The 15,244-nt window shown below is 45.7% G+C and overlaps 1 protein-coding gene across 1 annotated transcript in view; it reads right to left on the minus strand.

Annotated features, from left to right (window-relative positions):
* Window positions 1-13,886, minus strand: part of AMN1 (antagonist of mitotic exit network 1 homolog) — a 93,269-nt gene extending 79,383 nt beyond the window's left edge. The window contains 3 exon segments of the mRNA XM_075602683.1: window positions 9,547-9,694; window positions 10,673-10,805; window positions 13,588-13,886. Of these exon segments, the coding sequence (XP_075458798.1) occupies window positions 9,547-9,694; window positions 10,673-10,805; window positions 13,588-13,625 (319 nt within the window). The 5' untranslated portion in view covers window positions 13,626-13,886.
* Window positions 13,887-15,244: the final 1,358 nt, after the last annotated feature.

Here is a 15,244-nt window from a genome sequence, read left to right on the forward strand (position 1 = left end):
ATCCAGAGATGGATTGTTCATTCAGCAGGACCGTTGCCTCGGCCTTCACTGGAGAAAATTACAAGCCCTGGCTACTTCCAGCCCAGGTTGGGGGAAAAAACGTCCAGGCCCTTGTAGATTCGGGCTCTGGAAAAACTCTGGTCTTCCAGGAACTGTTACCGCCTAACGTGTGTTCTTTTGACTCCCAATGGAGTATAGAATGTATACACGGCGATGTGAAACGGTATCCGAAGGCCAAAATCCGGCTACAGGTAAAAGGTCAGGAGGCTTACCTCGAAGTAGGAGTCGCTCCTTGGCTCCCTGCCCCCGTTGTGCTCGGCCGGGACTGGCCTTTCTTTTCAGACCTAATGGCTCCAGTCTCTCACGAGGAGCCTTATTCTATAGCTCAGGAGAACCCTGGCAAACTGTTCCCCTTCTCGGCAGACCTTTTTCCCAGTAGACACCGGGTTCCAAAGACTCGGAAGCAAAGACGCTCTGACAAACAGGACTGGTTGCAGAAATCTGGGTCTCAAGGTGACCATTCTAGTAGCCAGAAGTCACTAGTGATGGCTGGGGATGGCCAGAGGGAGGGGAATATGGGCCCTGGAAATTTACCAGACCTATACCTCCCTGATTTTCGCCAGAGGCAAAGAAAAGACCCAGACCTTGCTAGACAGTATGATAAGGTGGTAAGAATTGATGAGCAGATATTGAATGGCACAGGGGGTGATAGTATTCCCCCATTTTGAATTATCAAATGATATCCTTATAGGGTGAATAGGCAGACACAAACAGGGGAGGTCACAAGACAGATATTGGTTCCCAAGGCGTTTGTTAAATCTGTGTTCACTCTAGCCCATACTGTCCCTTGGGGTGGTCACCTTGGCAGGGATAAAACATTGGACCGTATTTCGTCCCGATTCTATTGGCCAGGGATACATAGTGATATTGTTAAGTTATGTGCGGCATGTCCGGAGTGCCAGCTAACTAGTGCGAAGGGACAAAAACCAGCCCCTTTGGTTCCTCTTCCCTTGGTGTCAGTTCCCTTTGAGAGGATTGGGGTAGACTTGGTAGGACCTCTACAACCTTCTGCGAAAGGACACAGGTTTATTCTTGTAATAGTTGACTATGCAACAAGATATCTTGAGGCGTTCGCCCTGAGAACAGCAACGGCGAAGCAAGTAGCCAACAAGTTGTTGGAGCTGTTCTCACGGGTTGGACTTCCCCAGGTTATGTTGACAGACCAAGGTACAAATTTTATGGCTAAACTGATGCAGGATATCTTAAAATTACTAGAGGTCAAGTCTGTTCAGACATCGGTCTACGATCCACAGACTGACGGATTGGTGGAAAGATTTAACCGAACTCTAAAAGAGTGCTAAAATATGTAATTTGTAGATTCAGAGAAGAGAGCCTGGGATGAACTTCTCCCTTTTCTGCTGTTTGCAGTATGGGAAGTTCCCCAGGCCTCCACGGGATTCTCTCCATTTGAACTGCTGTATGGCCACCAACCCTGGGGTATCCTAGACCTCCTAAAGGAGTCCTGGGAGGAACAGCGGTCCCCTTCTAAGAATACCCTGCAATATGTATTGGACCTTAGGAAGCGCCTAGATGTGGTCGGGCATTTTGCTAGGGAGAATCTTAGATCAGCCCAGGACAGTCAGGAGAGACATCACAATCAAAATGCTCGTATGAGAGTGTTTCACCCAGGAGATCAGGTGATGTTGTTGTTACCCAGTTGTGAGACCAAACTCCTAGCCAAATGGCAGGGCCCATTCAATGTACTCCGCCGCACGGGTGATGTGGATTACGAGATTGCTCAACCAGGGTCCAGGAAGGGTAAACAAATTTACCATGTGAACTTGCTGAAACCCTGGAAGATGCAGCGGTCCCTATTCATCCACCCGGTGGAGGAGGAAACGGATTTGGGTCCTCAGCCCCCACGGGAGAACATCGTGGTTGACGATAAAATCCCAATGGGTAGACAGTAGTCCTCTGAACAAAAAGGGGACTTGTTAGAAATAATTACACAATTCCATGATGTTTTTTCTGATTTGCCAGGGCAAACTAATTTAATTTCACATGTGATCGAGACAGCACCTGGGGTAAAAGTACGTTCCCGTCCTTATAGATTGCCTGAAAGTCGTAGGGCCCTGGTAGAGAAGGAGGTACAAGAAATGTTACACTTAGGAGTGATTGAGGAATCATGCAGTTAGTGGTGTAGTTATGTCCCTAAACCCGTTGGGAAGGTAAGATTTTGTGTGGACCTCCGAAAGGTCAATGCGGTATCCAAGTTTGACGCATATCCAATGCCAAGGGTGGACGAGTTAATTGACGCCCTTGGTAACGCGGAATATATATCCACGCTGGACTTTACAAAAGGATACTGGCAAATACCTTTAGAGGAAAAGTCCAAGTGCAAAACAGCCTTTGCCACTCCCATGGGTTTATACCAGTTTGTGACAATGCCATTTGGACTGCATGGAGCCCCAGCCACATTTCAGAGACTCATGGATAAAGTGCTGAGACCCCATAGGGCTGATGCCGCAGCCTACCTAGATGACATTGTCATTTATAGTAAACACTGGCGGGCCCATCTAAATAGCCTGAAAGCGGTCCGCAAATCTCTAAAAGAGGCAGGGCTCACAGCCAACCCTAAGAAATGTGCCTTAGGTAAGGCGGAAACCAAATACTTAGGGTATGCAGTGGGAGGTGGAAAAGTAAGGCCACTAGCCGACAAGGTAGTTGCCCTGAAAGAAGTTTCGACCTCCCAAACAAAAACGCAGGTACGCTCTCTGCTGGGTTTAGCAGAGTATTATCGGCGGTTCATCCCCAACTACTCGGAAGTTGCAGTCCCATTAACAAACCTCACAAAAAAGTGTGCCACTACACAAGTGGTATGGACAAGGGAGTGTCAGAGAGCGTTTGAAGACATAAAAAGGTGTCTATCAGAGGGTCCCGTCCTTAGAAGCCCAGACTTCAACAGGCCTTTTGTAGTGCAAACCGATGCATCAGAGGTAAGGCTAGGGGCAGTGTTGTCACTACAGTTTGAGGGAGTTGAATACCCTATCCTTTTCCTGAGTAGGAAATTGTTCCCGAGGGAAAAAAACTACTCAGTGTTTGAGAAGGAGTGCCTCGCAGTAAAGTGGGCAATCGAGGCTTTGAGGCATTACCTGCAGGAGTCCATTTTACTCTGGTGACGGACCATGCTCCATTGAAGTGGTTAAATAGTATGAAGGACTCCAATGCTAGATTGACTAGGTGGTATATGGCCCTCCAACCCTTCTCCTTTGAGATTCAGCACAGGCCTGGAAAAGAGAATGCAAATGCTGACTTCTTTTCTAGAGAAGGGGTGGATGGTCGGGCTTCAGCCGTGCGTATCCCCAGCCACACACTAACAGGGGAGGAATGTGACAGGGTAAATGAACGTCACCAGCCATATACCTGGCAAACCTATGTTTAGGCTTGCAGTACAGCGGTGACCAGGTTAACTTTCAGTGGAGAAGGGCTGCTTAATTACTCAGACCCCAGTTGCATAATCAAGGTGTTTAAAAACCCCAGGCTGTACACACATAGAGGAGAGCTGGTCAGGAGAGAGGTTTTGAAATACTGAAGAGATTACTTCTATAAGGTCTGTTTGCAAAGTACATGTTTTATGGACTGTCTGTGTCCTGCATGCTGAAGAGAAGCTGCTTTGTTTGCTCTGCTGAAGAGAAGATATTTTGTTTTCTATACTGAAGAGAAGCTATTTTGTTTTGTCTGCTGAAGAGAAGCTATTTTGTTTTGTGTGCTGTATGTTTTTAAGGCTCAATAAATAAGCCTTGTCAAGAGACCCCGCGTGTATAGTTTCATGTACCCTGCAACACCAGCATTGGCGGGATAACCCCTCACAGGAACCGATATACAGTAATAAGTAATACACCACACAATGTATATAACGAAGGTTTACTGTACACACATACTAAAACACAGATAATATATAATAACTGTACCCACAGTTGAACCCAGTGCCCCAACATGTGGTGGTTCCCCCAAAGTACTGAGGGTGCTGTGGCACCAATACCCCTAGTGTCCTGTCCCAGCAATTCCCACCCAAATGTGAGATAGCGCTACCCCCTGTGGATGTAGGTGCACGTTGGGTACCTGCCTGGGTACTCCAGTACCCAGGTGCTGCTTGTCACGATGGGTTGGAGAGGGTCCCACGTAGCAGGGCCTCCAACACAAATACCCTCTCGCCTAAGGGTACTGATCCTCCTTGTGAGGTGAGCTCCAGCCAGAGTGTCTCACCTGAATGTTCTGGGGTACTGCAGCCTGATCCCAGGTCGCAGAGCACCGCGTGGCCCGTTCGGTCACCAGTGCAGAAATATCAGTAAGGGGAAGAGTCCCTATCTGGGGCCTTCCCTGCAACACTCCTCTACTATGACTAGACTCTGGGCTTGTAGCATTGATGATAAGTACGTTCCTGATGTGCAAATCCTGTGTAAAAGACTGACTCTGGCCTTGTAGCATTGATATAAGTACGTTCCTGATGTGCAAATCCTGTGTAAAAGACTGACTCTGGCCTTGTAGCATTGATATAAGTTAGTATGTTTGAATTTTAAAAGTTTTTTTTTTTTTTTTTTCCCTCTTAACAATGTGCTGTTAATTGACCAACTGGAACAAGCTGATTGATTGGGGAGGGGGGGTCATGTGACTGTTTTAACTGTATAAAACCAACACCTTTCCTGCATTTTTGCGGGAACTGCATTAGGCATTAGACAGTGAGGCATTTAAAGTGAGCTTTTTAAGTGATAAATATAGTTAGACTATAGTTTGACTAGAGTTGACTGGTGACTTCATCTTTCTGCAAACTCTTTTACTCAAGACAACAAACGGTAAGCTATTCAGATCACACTATGATCCCATGCTTGCTAACCTGCATATTTCAACCCCCCACCCCTTTACAACTTATTCATTGCAATCTCTCCCAAAACTGACTGCACAATACACTGAAACCATGATTTGACTCTAGCATTGCAATACAGCTAAACATATGACAAGGAACAGGCACACACCTGCTGTTTAGGCTGCACACACTCACTCTGCTCACAACAGCTCCTTGCAGCACTGCCTACCTCTGGCATCATGAACCTGCTATGTATTTTAACTTTTTTCTTTCTCCTGGCCTCATGGAGATGTTACTCCCTCTATCCACTACAAACTCCTCCATCCTGGCCCACACCCAACATCACCATACACCCTGGACTACTCAAAAGCCTTGCACTATCTACTGAATGTTGGTGGAGAACTCTAAAAACCAGCACACCAACCACTGCTCACTCAAATGGCAAACACCACAAATTTACAACTTGCAAACAACTACCAAAATTTCTACTCATACTATTACTCTCTTTAGCAGGTGATATTGAACCTAACCCAGGTCCTCCCATTTCAGCTCTGTCCCGTGCCCCTGAGAATTCCACCTTTAAATTCCAAAAAGGGCTATCTGTCGCCCATATAAACATCTGGAGCCTGCTGCCCAAACTGGACGAACTAAGAGCATGGTGCCTTATGCATAAACCCAAAGCCATCGTTCTTACAAAAACATGGCTATCCCCTAAAACCACTGATGCAAATATCGCCATTCAGGGATACTCCATTTTTAGGAGAGATAGGTCAAAGAGAGGAGGAGGGGTGTTATTTTATATTGCAGACACATTACAATTTACACTGTTAAATTGCCCCCCTATTTTGAAATTCTAGTTGGCAAAATCTGCCTCCCCTTTTCTAAGCCCATCTTGCTCGCTGGCATCTACCGCCCCCCTAAAGCCCCTCTACAATCCCTGACTGAATCACCCAATTTCTTGGCTCCATTTTCTCTCTGAATGAGAAGAGTGAGCTGCTAGTTCTTGGGGATTTCAACTTCAATTGGCTCGACCCTAAAAACCACAAAATCCAGATATAGCTCAAGTCACTTAAACTATCGCAACTCATTTCCCAACCCACACGGATAAACCTGAAATCGCATAACCATTCCTTTCTAGACTGGATTCTCTCCTCAAACCACAGCAGAATCCAATCCTCTGGCATCCTTCCTGATATTTTCAGTGACCATGCAATAGTGTACTGTGTAAGGAAAATTAAACCGCCCCATTCAAGCCCTAAAGTTCTCCTCACTAGAACATTTTAAAACTTTAACCCACAACAGTTTCTGGATGACCTTACCAACTGCCCATGGCACAGAATCGATTTAATTCCCGACCCTGATTCTGCGCTCGACTATTTCCAATCCGAGTTCTTAAAACTCTGCGATACCCATGCTCCACTACGCAAAATAAGGGTACGGGGGGCCCACCTTCCATGGGTTACAACTGACCTTATTGCACTCTACCAGTTCAGGGATGCCTTGTGGAAAAACTACAAAGTAACTGGCACTACCAAGGATCTCAATCACTACAGATGCATGCGGAACATGTGCACAAGGCAAACAAGGCATGCAAAAGCACAATATTACTCTGACAATCTCCACCAAAATACATCAAACCCAGCTAACTTCTGGAAGGTTATCAACAATATATTCCAGCCTCCTAACCATCAACAACCAAGTAATATCACTAAGGGGGATATTACTCTGACAAACCACACTGACATTACAAATGCATTCAATGATTACTTTGTGGGGTGTGCCACTAACTTATTAGCAAAACGCAGCCCAAACAACAAACCTGAATCTCATCCTGGGAGCACCCCTATAGTCCCACCCCCTCCCAACACTGCCCACAATTTTCAATTTGGCCCAGTATCTGAAGAGGAGATTACACAAGTGCTCCTCAAACTAAAACTAAGCAGCCAATGCGGACCTGACTTACTACAATCTAGGTTCCTACGACTTGGTGCCCCAGCCATTGCCAAACCAATTGCGTCCATAGTCAACTCTATCCTGTCTGCAGGCCATATCCCTAAGACCTGGAAAACTGCCAGAGTTGTCCCAATCTTCAAAAGTGGGGACAAAAACACTGTCACAAACTACAGGCCAATCTCACTTCTCCCAATTCTATCCAAAGTCATGGAAAAATGTGTCCACTCCCAATTAAGCGATTTCTATACTAAGACAAATTTCCCTAGCCAATTCCAATCTGGGTTTCGTCCCAAACACTCCACCGTAACTACCCTGCTAAAAGTTTGCAATGAAATCCAGTGTGGAATGGAACGGGGACAACTCACTGGTGCAGTACTCCTAGATTTTGCAAAGGCTTTTGACACAGTTGATCATGCTATCCTGCTTAACAAACTCCAGAGCTCTGGAATAGGGAAGCATGCTTTAAACTGGTTTCAGTCCTACCTATCCGGAAGATCCCAACATGTGTCCATCTCAGGCTCTAACTCCAACCCCCTGGATATCACCTGTGGTGTCCCGCAAGGCTCTGTTCTGGGGCCCCTACTCTTCTCAGTGTTCATTAATGATCTTCCCACAGCTTGTAAGGAAGCCTCAATACACATGTATGCAGATGACACAATCCTATATGCACATAGCCATAGCCTCTCTGACCTTCAACACATACTTCAGTCTAACTTTTTGAGACTCGAAAACTGGATTTCCCACAACAAACTGTTTTTAAACACCGACAAGACTGTAACAATGGTATTTGGGACCAAGACTAAATTTGTAAAGCTTCCAGTGACTGAGCTCCTGATTAGAACCAACGCTAACACCACCCTAACACCTGTCACTAGTTTTAAATACCTGGGCTTATGGTTTGACTCCCACTTAACATTCGGGATGCACATTGATACCCTGACAACCAAGACCTATGCCAAACTAGGGGTACTTTACAGGAACAAATCCTCCCTAAGTCTCCTGGTCAGAAAGCGTATCGCACAGCAGATGCTAATGCCAATTATTGACTATGGAGACATAGTACATGGCTCGGCACCTCAAACCCACCTTAGCAAACTTGACACCCTCTACAATTCAATTTGTCGTTTTGTTCTCCAATGCAACTTCAACACACATCACTGCGAAATGCTCAAAGAACTAGATTGGTCAACACCAGAGTCTAGGCGCAAAGTTCACCTTTCCTGTCTTGCCTTTAAATTCTTCATGGGCAAGCTACCCAGCTACCTGAACAAGCTCCTCATCCCTACCACTTGTAGCACCTATCACCTGAGATCAGACTCCAAAAGACTGTTCATGGTCCCAAGGCTCAACAAAGTATCCGGACATTCCTCCTTCTCCTACCGTGCACCCCAAAACTGGAACAACCTACCAGAGACTCTCACATCCACCACCAGTTTAAACTCTTTCAAATCTAAGGCTGTCACACATTTTAATCTGGTCTGTAACTGTTTCATACGATCATAATATATATTTTCTTTAACTGTGCACGCAATGCCCTGTATATAATGTATACCTTGTTCATTTATGTAACTGTACTTGTAACCATGTATTATTTGTTTTACTCTGTGCCCAGGACATACTTGAAAACGAGAGGTAACTCTCAATGTATTACTTCCTGGTAAAATATTTTATAAATAAATACTATGGCTCAGAGCCTAACTGGGGCATAGGGTGCAAGATCTAGGCCTAGGCCAGGAAGCACTGCTCCCTGGACACTACCTTCTTCTTTCCCTCTTCCGTCCAGACTGCACACGTGCTCCCTGCACCCGGAGAATATCCTGTTTTCCCCCTTTGCAACAATCCTATTGGCTGGGCAGTCCCATGTGGCACAGTCCCTCCCTCTAGGGATTCTGGGACTCGTAGTTCCGCGGATGCATCTGTGGAGCAATCCTAAGATGGCCACCGCCTCCTCCACTGCGCATGCGCGCCTCGCCGCACTGCGCAACCCTCAAAATAGCTGCCCCCACCTCCCAATTGCACGGAGCTCCGGAGAAGAACCACTGAACAGCTATCCCGCACCGGAGGCAGGACTCAGCTATACTAGTAAACAGGAGTCAGGGTGGTATTAGCGTTGGTTCTGATCTGGAGCTCAGTCATTGGAAGCTTTAAAAATGTAGCCTTGGATGGAGGGGAGATATTACCCTGCAGGGAAATATATACCTCAGCTAGATACCTGTGTGTATTAACCCTTGTCACATATACTGTACAAGTCACGTGCTCACAGGTGTGCCGTTCGTGACACAGAGGAAACAGGTGAAAAATATGACCATCTATGGCAAAATAGGTCAAAGATAATGACTATGTATGGTGATAGCTGCAGAAAAGAAGACAGAGGTGGTCGGGCATGTGATTGACAGCTTAATGTTTGCGATACAGTATAAATATAGTTTATAGGCTGGTTGTTGCGCGCATAACGGAAAGAATTGCTCATATACTCTGACTAGTTCTAATACTGATATACTGGCTGGTTACCAATAAAAAGAATAATTATTCTATTCTATAATAATAGTTTCAAGTTTGTCTGTTTTCCAACAAAACCATTGTTGGTGTAATAAAAATATATAACCATACCTATTTTTTCTTGTTCCCCTCACATAAAATAAGGGATCAATACGCCTACAATAAAAAAAAATTGTGTCTGCTATTCAGGCTGCAAAGGAAACAGTAAATCGTTTGACATGTAAACACACCTTCTGACGTAATTGATGTTCTTTCTTCCCCTTTGCAGGAATTTAAATTTATTTTCTTTAGCTGCTTGCAGTGAGAAATTAGCTGCAGAGCAGTGTCGGAGATGTCACAGTCACGCAAGTCCAGCTTCTGCACAGATGGGTGCAGAACCTATAAAAGATCCATAACTTCATTACAGATGCATTAAGTAATCAATTATTCACAATCTATAAAACATAAGAGTGTTTAACTGTAAAAACGTATATCATGGGTGTCTCATAACAAACATGCTAGGGATGTCTAAAGTGTAATAGCCATTGCCGCTTACGCTTTGATGACCATTCAAAACAGTAGTGAATGTCATACTTTAGCTTCCGAATTCCTTTACAGCAGACATATACCCTAAATTCCAGCCTGCTGCATACAGTATAGCAGCTTGTAGTGTAGTCAAGTAAAGCTTATGTGACACGCACCCAATGCAGTCCTAACATACTGGAGCTCAGATACACTAATCTGCGGCTAATTATGCTAAAAGATAATGGGGAAAGGCAGGTTTGTGCACCTGTCTGAGACATGTGAATGTGCTCATAAGTGGTCCTGTATTTTTATTTGCTGTCCCCTAAAAATGGACAAACACACAACTGCATGGACAAGCAAAGGTGTTTACGCCACTGTTTGAAGCTGATAAACTTTCGGTGAATTACACTGAATAAATTGCTACCATCAGACTTTACCACTGCGCCTGGGTTCCTGTAACTGCTAAGAAACGGATCATACTTTTATTACCTTCTACAGCTTTTTTGGTCTTCGAGAAAATACAATTTAAAGAAGTTTATTTCTGAAAGTCGCCCAGCTACCAAACAGGGGCAAAATAAAACTAGATCAAATTGTTTCTTTACTACATGTAGTGCTGCTCATTAGACCACTTTTTCCGCCTTGAGACTTGGGTAATGCAGGGGCTCAGCGCGGAGCGTCCGCACGCCTCAGCACAGCCTGTCCATCTATGGACACGGCCTAAAGCGTTGGAACAGTATATTCAGTGTACTGTAGAAAGAGAGCCATGTGATCATTAGAGTACAGTAAAAATGAAAATTATATGTTATTGATGGGGGGGTGGAAATGTTGCCCATAAATGATTTGACTTCTTACCTGGCTAATGTTTGCGTCAGTGATGTGTCCCTGTGTGCTCAGGATCTTTATCAGTTTGTCTTTTATATTTGGTGGTAGTGGTTCTATCTCGGACTCATACCTGGAAATATTTTTTGTCATGCGAAGCAGGCACCTGTGAATAAAGGGAAAGTGTATAAACAGAATATGAAGGCAGAAAGACTTCACCCTCATTTACTTCTTCTCTTCTGCAATCGCCAGTAACCCACTGGTATGTGAAGCCGGCTCCTAACGCAGTGACAGGGTTACAATGCGTGCTCACGTTTTATTTTTTATATATATTTAACAATGACAGTGTCTGCTTATTTAACCCTTTCAGAAACGTGCATTGCCCAGAAGCAAAATGACTTTTTGGTGGTAAATCTACCCCACAAATTGTTACCTTTTTTTGTAAACTATATGTATCATTTATACAATTGTATTTGTAGATACAGAGGTGGAACAAGGGGGGAGAGCAGGACAGATGTGCGTGTGGTCGGAATGGAGCGGAGGGCATCAGAGGAGGGAGCATGTCTGGGGAGGGTGCTTAAATATGGTCTGCGGGGTGGTTAAATATGGGCTGGGGAGGTGGTTAAATATGGGCCTGGGGGGGGGGGGGGAATTTAAATATGGGCCTGGGGAGGTGGTTAAATATGGGCCTGGGGGGGGGGGGGGGTTTAAATATGGGCCTGGGCGGGGGGTTAAATATGGGCCGGGGGGGTTAAATATGGGCCTGTGGGGGGGGGTTTATATATGGACCTGGAAGGGGCGGGGGTTAAATATGGGCCTAGGAGGGGAGGGGTTAAATATGGGTTGGGGAGGGGTTAAATATGGGCCATGGGGGGGGTTAAATATGGGCCGTGGGGGGTTTAAATATGGGCGGGGGGGGTTAAATATGGGCCGGGGGGGTTAAATTTGGGCCGGGGGGGGTTAAATTTGGGCCGGGGGGTTAAATATGGGCTGGGGGGGGGGTTAAATATGGGCCGGGGGGGCGAGCTTCCACAGCTGGGCCAAGCTTACTTCCGGCGCGCCCGGGACACCAGCCCCGGCAGACCCCCCCGTTGGTGGCCCTGCATGTTATTAATTTTTGTTCTGATTTAAGAATTCCCTTCCTCTGCAAAGATTAACTTGTTTGTAATCACAAATACCTATGTTTATTACCCTGTCCATGTTCCGCTTTTAATTTGTCACTGCCAACATTATTTTCTCATGACCTTTGCTTGTACATCGTTGAAATTACAAAATTATATTTGCAATTTAGCAAGTTGATACCACACAGAAATTATAATACAAAACAGAGTTTAAAATCACAGGAGTCCTTCTACATGCTGGAAGGGCATATACCTGTTAAACAGCCTATACTACGTATAAAAGCAACCTGCTCCACACCAGTGTTTCTCAACCAGGGTGCCCTGTCACCCATGGGTGCCTCACGCTAATCTTAAAGGCACCATGTGAAAAAAATATGAAGTGTGTGCTTTTTGTGCATCACGCCAAAATGCTGCAATGTTTTATGAATTTATTAATAACAGAAAAACCGCATTGTACAGTTACATTTAGAGCCATTATAACAGTAATTGTAAAATGACATGATAATTAGATAGTTATATTCAGTTTCTACAGTTTTATTGGAACTTTTAAAATGTGACAATTGACAATATGATTGGGTAGCTCTGCAATTGGATCATCTTATTAGGGTGCACCTTGGGGACAAAAAAGGTGAGAAACACTACTCTACACTAAATGTTCTATCCATTAACAAACACACACACACACACGATGCACTGCACATGTGCTAGACACACACACACTGCTCTGCACATGTATATATACTCGCTCACACTCACTGCTGTGTAAACCAGTAGGCCGAGTCCATAGAAGAACAGGCCGTGCTGAGGCGTGCGGACGCTCAGCGCTGAGCCCCTGCATCCTCAATGAGGATGCCTTGAGAGGGGGCTCACACGAGCGTCCGCAGGCGTGCTCAGGCTTTGGAGTTTTCAGCCGAGCGCCAAGCTGTTTTTCAGCGCGCTGTCGGCTGAAAACCTCCAATGAGAGCGGGGCTGCATCAACGTCACGGCGCCATGACATTGGCGCCGTGACGTCGACGTCAGTGCGTCGCGGGCGATTGGCCCAGCGACGTCACTGCCCCGCCTCCCTCAGTCTCCCCCCACCTCCGATCGCGGACGCTGGCTCGCCTGTATGTGCATGGAATCGCACAGCTTCTGCAGGCGAGCCTCAGCGTCTGCGCGGTGCAGCACGGCTCCCCCCCTCTATGGCCCGGGCCTTTAGAAGCCTTCCTATTAGCAGCTAATCAGGGCCTAGACAGTAGAGTCTGGATTGAGACCTCCGGAGCGCAGATACACGGCCCGCACCCCCACCCATAACCCAACTGTCCCTGCCCCCTCCCTTCCACACGGGACCTTCCACCTCCCTTCCCCTCGTACCTCCCTTTCCCCCGGGACCTGCCCCCCTTCCACGCGGGACCTGCCCCCCTTCCACGCGGGACCTGCCCATCTCCCTCCTCCCCCGTGGGACCTCCCCCTCACTTCCCCGCAGGACCTGCTCACCCCCCTCCCCCCGGGACCTGCTCCCCCCCCTCCCCCCGGGACCTGCCCACACACCTCCCCCCGGGACCTGCCCCCCTTCCCCGCGGGGCCTGCCCCCCTTCCCCGCGGGACCTGCCCATCTCCCTCCTCCCCCGCGGGACCTCCCCCCTCACTTCCCCGCGGGACCTGCCCATCTCCCTCCTCCCCCGCGGGACCTCCCCCCTCACTTCCCCGCGGGACCTGCCCATCTCCCTCCTCACCCGCGGGACCTCCCCCCTCACTTCCCCGCGGGACCTGCCCATCTCCCTCCTCCCCGGCGGGACCTCCCCCGCCCTTCGCCGCGGGACCTCACCCCCCTCCCTCAGCACTTACATGTCTAGCAACCGCTCTACCCGGCAGCAGTAGCTCATTTTGTTTACAGTTACCAGGCCGGGCGGCTCCGGCTGTGTAAGGGAGCGCAGCAAAAGGACTAGGATTTTTGGTTAAGGCGCGGGGGGACGGGAGAGCCTGGGATTCCGTTTCAAAAGCGAACACGAGCTAAATGATCTCGGGTTTCCATTTCTACGATTCAGGGAAGACGGTGTGCGGCTTCAACATTAACCCGTGCAGCAACAGAGGCCAGGCGTAATCCATGTTCCAGCTGCAGTTTGCAGACGCTCCCTTGCCGGCTTGGAATTCTGGGAAATGTAGTTGTTGTGTGTGTTGTGTTTTGTTTTTTCTTCTTGGACACGGGAAACTCCGCCCACCTTTAAAGATCATCAACTCTTATTTTATTTATAAGGAATGACGCTGGATGATGATTAGCATGGGATAAAGCTTTTTTTTTTTTTTTTTTTTTAATAAATAAATATATAACCGATAGTTTATTATTTATTCTATTTTAGATTATTGTTATCGTTTATTTGTAATTGAGATCCAACATATCCAGCTGTACATTGATTTTTTTTTATTTTTTTTTTTAACTTTGCTTGGGGTAACAGCACCTTTCTATAATAAAGGTAAGTTAGTGTTTTCCAATTAGTATAAGGATACATAATAGAGGTTACAGGGGCAGTCTTCCTAGGATGAAAGTGAATTAAGACAAGCAGCATGTTTATTAGGTTAAATGGAACAAATTGACATCTTAAAAAAAAAAAATCGCATTACTATAAGCATTTATGTATTTTATTTATTTATTTATTTTAAATGTGTTCAATTTTTTACTGTAAACAAATGCTTTGCATGCTTGGTTACAATCTTTATATAATCTCTTCTGGTGATAATTGTTCTACTTTTTTTATTTTTATAAAGTAATTATAATACCATCATTAGTAAAACATAAACATAAGTAGTTTATACGCTTGAATTCAGCAGAATAGACGACAGATATCCTATATTTGTATTTACAGTATTTTGTGTCAGAGGAAGGCAAATAAAAAAAAAAACAGTGAAACATCATCAACTGCTGTCTCATAAGGGTGGATACTCTTTTTTAATATTAGCAATAATCAATTGCCAATCGGGATGCCGACACATCCAGTCCACTAGGTACTAGAGATTTGTATAAGGAGTTAGAAGTCGGTCAAATGTAATGCTTCTAAAGGCTCAGCAATACATAATTCAAGTAGACTTTGTCTCAGTAATGAATGTATTCTGCCTCTCACAAGCAGGGAAACCGTGGGACAGCAACAAACAGTTACAAAGAAATATATAAAAACAATCAAACGTATACACTATTCATTACTACATGATTCTCATCATATTAGTCATGCATTTGGGCAACACCTCATCAATATTATAATTTCAATAGTTCACTAGTTTATTCTTATTTTTTTCTATGTGACACTAATTGGTGGTTTTTATTCTGTCTCCTCTTTGTCTTGTATATTACTCAACTTGACCTTGCATTTTTCAGCTTCCCAGCTCCGATCCAGTCTTTTTTGTTTTATATTTCAATCGTCCCACTGAAACATACAGTATTGCTGATGCAAGGGGTCCTCCAGAAATGTTAGTATACTAGAGTGTGCGGTTGTCCGCTTTTTCACACACA

Source organism: Ascaphus truei, chromosome 5 (assembly GCF_040206685.1).
Source record: "Ascaphus truei isolate aAscTru1 chromosome 5, aAscTru1.hap1, whole genome shotgun sequence".
NCBI lineage: Eukaryota > Metazoa > Chordata > Amphibia > Anura > Ascaphidae > Ascaphus > Ascaphus truei.